This window comes from Urtica dioica, chromosome 6 (assembly GCF_054948205.1).
Source record: "Urtica dioica subsp. dioica isolate 48M chromosome 6, U.dioica_male_clone48M_v1_H2, whole genome shotgun sequence".
NCBI classification, from domain to species: domain Eukaryota; kingdom Viridiplantae; phylum Streptophyta; class Magnoliopsida; order Rosales; family Urticaceae; genus Urtica; species Urtica dioica.
The window spans coordinates 12,144,364-12,152,082 of NC_142761.1; the positions used below are offsets into that span (position 1 = coordinate 12,144,364).

At 38.2% G+C, this 7,719-nt stretch overlaps 1 protein-coding gene across 2 annotated transcripts; it reads right to left on the bottom strand.

Annotated features, from left to right (window-relative positions):
* Nucleotides 1–525: 525 nt before the first annotated feature.
* On the bottom strand, nucleotides 526–6,881 carry LOC149393374 (Helicase protein with RING/U-box domain-containing protein). 2 transcript variants are annotated; one of them, XM_089617522.1, is made up of 19 exons: nucleotides 6,531–6,881; nucleotides 5,636–6,436; nucleotides 5,300–5,433; nucleotides 5,089–5,227; nucleotides 4,943–4,996; nucleotides 4,672–4,821; nucleotides 4,423–4,574; nucleotides 4,238–4,322; nucleotides 3,951–4,118; nucleotides 3,730–3,873; nucleotides 3,485–3,637; nucleotides 3,293–3,360; nucleotides 3,067–3,189; nucleotides 2,860–2,959; nucleotides 2,638–2,750; nucleotides 1,981–2,557; nucleotides 1,833–1,904; nucleotides 1,611–1,709; nucleotides 526–983 (listed from the first exon to the last, which is right to left on the bottom strand). In XM_089617522.1, exons 1-19 carry the CDS (start codon nucleotides 6,753–6,755, stop codon nucleotides 861–863), a joined length of 3,480 nt encoding a protein of 1,159 aa, XP_089473648.1. In that variant the 5' UTR covers nucleotides 6,756–6,881; the 3' UTR covers nucleotides 526–860. The 2 variants fall into 2 exon arrangements, with proteins under 2 accessions (XP_089473648.1, XP_089473647.1); XM_089617521.1 differs by having other exon boundaries at nucleotides 4,672–4,824.
* Nucleotides 6,882–7,719: the final 838 nt, after the last annotated feature.

Consider the following 7,719-nt stretch of genomic DNA (forward strand, 5'->3'; position numbering starts at 1 on the left):
CGTGTGTGGCTTCTATTGGCCGTTTTTCTTTACGTGTCACCCACCACCAGAGTTATAGTCGACAGATCCAGAATTCAGTGGGTCTTCAAGTCAAGGATATAATATAACTATCCTTTTCTAGAATATTCCAAAAATCTGCCCTCTTCCTCTTCCATCTAATAATGTCATGGAGATATGCTCGTAAGAGCGAATTAGAGTTTATCATTACCATTATGGAAGTTGAATAGTGACGAAGTTACATGACTCAGACTAGACAAGAATTATGTAATGACGAAGTTACACAAATTTATCCTGTCTCAGAAATATTTATTGCTTCTATGGTGATAAATGTGTGCCAAGAGATAATGTAATGTGTTGAGTTGACCGTTTAACTAAAAATTAATCCAAGTAAACTATTTCATCTGTTTTTTATGATTTTTTATTTATCATTTATAAAAAAAAATTAAAACTACAAGATAGATACATATTACTAACTTTAATTTAGTTTTAATTCAATATCAATGAATAAAAAATTGAACTGGGTGTAAACTTTACAGAAAAATAAGAGTAAAAAATTAACCGAAAGTGATAACAAAATATTAAAATGACGTTTCATCTTTAAATACCACTTTGGAAATATGCCAAAATTTACAAAATTGGGCGCTCTCCTAAAAGTAGAACAATAAAAAGGAAAGACACCCTTAGATGTGCAAATAAATAACCCAGCTGTACAACAAGCACATGTGCATAACCCAAAATGTGTCCCAAAAATTACAACTACAATTATATTTCCTTACTAACCCAAAAAAAGCGAGGTGCGAAATCTAATATTTAGCCGGTTGGTTTCTGAAAATTATAATTATAAGAGAGAATTGGATGTTTTATCTGAAGAGCATTTTAAGCTCTTCAATCCTAGCAGATCGGACTTCCTCATCAGTTAGAGCACCAGAGATCATTCTCTGCTTCCTTGCCTGTACTTGTTGCATTCGTTCCTCTACAGTGTCCTGTATTTTATTTATTTTATACATAAAATCATAAAATTTGTTAGTTGTTCAACTGATTAAAAATAAAAGTGTTAAACACTTCTTAAGTCCTGTGGGACTCGAACAAGAGTTAGTTCATTGTCTTGCAAAAGTGATAGGCATAGCGACTACACCAACTGGAATAAAGTCAGCTGTTCTTTTAGTCCTCAAAATAAATGAAAAAACTAGGTGCTGCTTTATGATGAAGATAGAAATCAAATCCTCTCCTTTTACGCTTTTTTTCCCCTTTTTATTCTCTATTTGAATTACAACTTTGACTAGTTATGTCATGCCTGTGACACGTAAGATGGCATCTCTATTGGTCCAATATTTCATGATGTTTTTATGTTTTAAAATTGATGTAGTTTTTTATTTGAGAAATAGTCTTAGGTGGTTGATAATACTGTGGTGTATGCATTAGACCATTTCATTACACCAAACTTTTATAATTATAAAACCAAGTTATAGAGTTGGATCTGCAATACTAATTAAGCCTAAAATTCCACTGAGATTTACAGTTTAAGGGTAAAATATGACCCAGCTCACCAACTGCCTGGAATTCGATTAGCAGATATATTTATCTTTTAATGATCAAAAGAAAATCATTACCTTGACAATGAATCTACGCACAGAGACCGTTCTCTTTTGACCAATTCGGTGAATTCGCATGATTGCTTGCTCTTCAACTGCTGGATTCCACCATGGATCCTGAATATGGAAAAACACAAGTATCGTTGTATTTTGTTCTTGTACTCATGAGTGGCCAAATCGCAGTTACATATAATCATTGAAAAAAAAAAAAAAAAACCATAATTGAGAGAGAAAATGTACCATCAAAAACACACTTGATGCTGCAGTTAAATTCAAGCCTACACCACCAGCTCTCAAAGACATTAACAATACCTGAAAAAGACAGACAGCACATACTCATCCATGGTTAAAAGGCTTTTACTCGGAATGTTTTGTTTTGTTTTTTTACCATCTTTTGATTGGTGTGATTGAACTCGTGCAAGACGTTGTCTCTATTCGCCTGAGACAAACTACCATCGTATCTTAGATACCCGAATTTACGCCTCTTCAGGGGAATCTCAAGAAGGTCAAGAAAAGTAGTCCATTGACTGAACACAATGCTCTTCTCTCCTGAACTCGAATCCCGAATCCGCTCCAAACACTCAAAGAGGCTTGAAATCTTCGACGATTCCTTCCAGTTCTTCTCTACATCTACGTGGAATCGGCTCTCCGTGGGGCAACTTATGAGGTCATGTTTTCGGAGGATTTGGCGGCAAATCGGGCATATCCCGGCTTGTGGGGTCCGCCAGCTCGAGAGAAGACACTCTCTGCACATCCTGTGGGCACATGGAGTTAGCACTGGGTCGTCTGCGGACTCCAAGCAAATGGGACACTCTGAATTCTTGCCACTGCGTATTCCATCAACCACCTCTTCAACATATGCTTTGGTGGGGGCGTTCGGGGGATTGGGATCATCTTCGGAATTGGCTTCGAGGAATTTTTTGGAGAGCTTGTTTAGGTCCGCAAACTTTTGAGAGTCGGCTCGGCTGCATTGTTTCAGTTTCAGAGCCATGTATATACATGAAAATGTCATTTCGAAAACGGGATTGGTTATTGCTTTTTTCACCTCATGACTAGGAATGGGTGGTTGCAACACTGCCTCAGCCGCAAAAGCAGCTCGAGGATGCTGGCGTAGTTGTGCAAGACCTTGCCTTGGGCCACAAACTGATCGAATTGGACCTGTTCATTCCAACAATTGACGATTAAAAGCAATGGATTATAAAGGCTGAATTTTGAAGTAAAGCTTCGAGATTATGTTCAAAAAAATAATAGAATATTTTATACTCACCTTAGATCTTTTGAACAGGGCATCATAAAAATCTTGTTCTGCATCGGATTGTTCGCACTCGATGATTTGAATGTCAGTGGGAGGGAGTACTAGTATGGGCCTAGATCGAATTTTATTAGACATGAAATACGATGAGTTGCGAAAACAGATTTAAGAGGGTAACAGGATATTGTAGAGTTTGCGACTGAGAATGCAAATAGTTTTTACCTTCCTTCTTTATCTTTCGACTCCTTTGTTCTTCTCAACATAAGCGGCCTCAAAATAGCCTTTATCAAGCGCAAACCTCTAGGGTCTCCGTTATCATACGGCTTTTGAATCAACTTGTTCCACCTGTAAAATTAAAAATTGTGAAATGAATGACCGAATTTACAGGCTCCAAGGTGCCCTACAGGGAAAACATATATATACGATCATCTTATATGTTTTATCATACCATGCCCAGTTGCACCATGGTTCAACATGCAAAAAGCAAAGAAGGCTGTAGATATCCTCCAGATTATTCTGCACCAAATTTACTGAGTCATCAAATAGAGCAGGAAACAAGACCTCTAAATAAATTATACCTGATAGAATGAATATCAAGAGTAAAATGTACTATGGTTTAAGAAATGGTTAAATGGAAAACCTGGATAGGGGTTCCTGTAAGACACCACCTGCAATGTGAAGACAGCGTAAAAGTAGCCTGAGCACCTTGAGTCTTCCATGATTTAATTGTATGAGCTTCGTCTAGCACCACTCTGTACCACTCTACTTTGTGGAAAATGCTCTCCTCTCCTTCCTGAGTTTAAGATGTTTTAACATTTGATTTCATAAAGATCAATTACATTTTAGTGGAAAAGCAAATAAAAAAAAATTGAGGATAATCCTTACACGTTTATACGTTTCAGCTAAGACCCCATATGTTGTTAAGACAACATCAGGATCTGCAATCACTCTGGGGTTATTGGATCTTCCCCCACCATAATGAACGAAGATCGAAATGCTCTCTGGCTCTGAATGGTTTTCGAGCTCGTCCTAGAGTTTCATGAGAGCGTTAGTGATATGTTAAATCCTCAACTGAAATATTTGTTTAATCATTAAATTGTTGCTACCTTCCATTGTCCCAACAAAGCCATTGGACAAACGATAAGGGTACCACCCTTTGCTTTACTACTCGCTGCAGAAGATCCTGAGTTATCAGGGCAGCCTCGTCCCTTATTTTTAAGTATCAGAGCGATTGTCATCACAGTTTTCCCAAGCCCCATCGCATCTGCTAGGATCTACAATTACAGAATTCAAGTTAGAATAGAATTTTAATCACCATAACCAATACACAAATGAGAGCTTGTGTTATACAACAAAAATACTAACGAACGAAGCACCAAAATAGAGCACTTACTCCTCCTCTTGCCATCTGTGTTGCAGCTGGAAACTTGGTAGTTGCTTCCCCTGAGAAGAGGTTCACATATATTGAGGAGGCTCTCCTGCTCATAATCAAGTGTGTTTGTCAAAAACTGAAAATACATGGATTTGACAAGTAATAACAGTTTATTTCTTTTCTTTTTTATTAATAAGATTACATACGGATCAGTTATGCGATAGGCTGCCCAGCAAGGATGAAGAGTCTTAGCAGCTTTCTCAACATCGATTCCCTTCTCAAGCTCCGACATCCAATGAAGCGCTTGCTTCTGGTATGACCTTAGGTCACATGTGAGAGTCCCCGGGGGTTCCATTTCCTGCACACCAAAAAAGAGCCATAGTAGACACTGAACTTTCAAGTCCATTGAGGCAAATGATTAGAAATGAAACAGTGTGCGCTGGAACTTTGCGTACGTCCAAATTATACGCCTCAGCTGCACCAACAAGCTTATTCAGTGACGATTCGGATACAGCTTGCTCATCCTTGGTTTGCTCTGGATACTGCTGGCAACCTTTTCTTCTTTTCACAATTGGCAGCATTGCCGAGGCTTCATCTGGTTCAGCCTGCTATTTTTTTTTTAATATTTTTAAACATGCTTTGTGATGTAATGTATCTAACCATTACTTCTTCTTTTTTTTAATCGAAATATCTAACCATTACTTCCAAAACAAATGTGTTACATACTTCGAGATTTAGAAGACGTTTCCGAGAATCAAGTTCTTCCGGGGTAAACTCTGCCTGCACAGAAAAATTTAAGGACATTAGTGATTTACATTTGTTTTTGTCAAACTAAAACGTTGATTCAGCTAGATCGAGTAATAAGCGGTTACCTTCTGATAAGGTTTGATTTTCATCAATTTGAACAGATTGATGAGAGGATAAATAGTGGAATCGATGTTCCTGGCTTCCAGCTTCCAACCCCAGGAAGACTTATCATCCTCTATAAATATAGAGCGGTGAATGTAGAAACTGCAGAGTCGTTCAATAAGTAATCAGGGTGGTGAAACAAATGCACAAACATAGAAAAAATTGCAACTTTACCTTAAATATAAGATGATATCTTGCATTATGTGAAGGGATGTTGGGGCAGCAACACAACGCCCAAAAAACCTGACTTTACCAGAATTCACAAGAGGTACAACACACTTTCCCCAGTCCATCGGAAGCCGACCAATCTAAGAGTTTGAACACATTATATAAACAATTTCAGAGCTTCTTTGTAATTAAGTAACTTGAGATTGAACAATAATCAGTTTTAAGTAACATAAACAAGTAACAAGTTCAGACATTAGAAACAAGTCCCTGCGAAAGTTAACCGCATAAGGTTTTTTGTAAATTCACAATCAGATTACAAGCGGAAAAAAGAAAGACAAATACCTCTCCAAAGCGTTTAGTTGAGAAGCGAACGATCCAGTGTGCATTCCATCTCAAATTCGAAGGAAAAGAGAAATGGACAATCTCGTTGTCCGCCAATTTCCTTCCTTTGGTGGTTGAAACAGCGCTAACCACCATTCTTCCCACCAAAAACCACTCTGGGTCTTCAGGAAATTCCCCATCCTCCACTGGGATCGAACAAGTCATTTGACTTTGACACTCAGTCCTTCTCTTCTTTGAATCTGAAGCCAGGTTCTGTGAACTGTGCCCTTGTCTAGCAGGAATTCGGTTGAACTTGTTTAGGAACTGTGATTTTAACACCTCGCTGGGCAGTTTTTCCTTCACCGTATCAGCATTCTGACCGACTGGTCTCAAAGAACTAACCGGTACTGCTTCAATGGGGTCACTGCTAACCGGCACAATAGCCTGAGACCAACTTATCGGCTCGGCATCAATCGGTTCTTCCGGTGCAACTTGCTTTTTCACACATTCATCTTTGCTTTTCACTCGATCGTCCAAGCCAGCAACAGGCTCTTCATTAACTTTCATCATCAAATTCGACCCAAGAGGAGACTCATTACCTTCACATTGCTTGAATTCTGCCGCTAATTTTGCCTCCAATCGGGTACACTCCTCTTCTATCGGATCAACATCAGGCTCGTCTTTGACCTTCACCACTATATTCGAACCACAGCGAAACTCGTTACCTTTAAATTGCCTAATCTCTGACACTGATCTCGCCTCAAATTGCAGGCACTCCACTTCCAGAGACTCCTCGGCCAGAGCCGCGGGCTCTTCTTTCACCTTAGACAGAAAATGTTTCTCAGTCATCACAAATCTAGAATCTTGATCTTATTTTCATCCAAAAAAATATTCTTGAACCTGAATCTACTCTTACCTCATGAGATTTTTCAACCTCCGTTTCTTTTCCGGTCTTCACTGACAATGCCTCTACCGGCGCTGAAATCCGGGCACCTGTGCTGGTTTTCGTCTTGTTAACTGTCTCCGGCAACGGAGTGCCATGGACTCCGAGCTTGATTGCCTGTTCAGAATTGTCCATCGAAACGGAAAAAGATGATTTGTCGATCCCCTCTTCCTCTTTTCTCCAATGATCGGTCTCCATTGTTGGTGTCGATGATTACCGGAAAGATAAAGATTCAGGAAGCGGGAATTAGGGTTTTGGAGATTTTGAGAGCTTCTCTGTAATGTTTACGACCAAAAAGAGAGAGAGAGAGAGAGAGAGAGAGAGAGAGAGAGAGCAGTGAACTGAGAAACTAATTGGTGTGTTGGCTTATATATATGGGGATGAATTTTGGCGCCAAATAAGAGCGGTGATTTTTTGGGGGTATTTTTCTGGCGGTAAAAAGGAGAGTTAAATGGGAAGTAAATTGTACTTTTTGACAAGTGTCGAGTTTATACGCTTTTAAAGGATGAAGTTTCCCATAAAACCCTCATAGTGGCGTTTCACTATTCTGTATTTCACATATATTATTTACGGTTACCGAGAAAAATCCCTTAAATAAAAACTATAATCTAGGTTCATCCCGTCATTTGGCCCGGAAGGCAACGAAGGAAGCCTACCGAATGTCATGATATTGCTTACGAAAGTGTCGATTTCCGTCTGACTCGAAAATGGAAAAAAAGACTTCCGCCAAATATCGGAAGTGGCATGCATGGTAGGTGAAAGTGATAGTGAATTGTTACCGTTTGATTTTGAACGTTATTGTTATGTTTGGGTTTGTTTTAAAAATGCAATCTCAACCGCTCATTTTGTTACCGTTTGAACATCATTGGCTGGAAAAAAAAAAAAAAAAAAAATTGTCCTTTTGTAGCTATTTGAGGTCAAAAATTAACAAGATTTTTACACTTTAATCCCTCTTTCATTTTACAATAAAAATACACTCGGTTTTCATTCAATTTTCACAACAAATCACATTCTCAACTCTCTCAAATCTTTCTACAATTTACATTTCTCTTTACAAACTTTCTATACACAACACATTTTGATATATATTTTACATACTTAAGTTTATATTATTTAAATTTTTATTATATGTTTAATTTTTATTAATAGCTTTGATTTATAA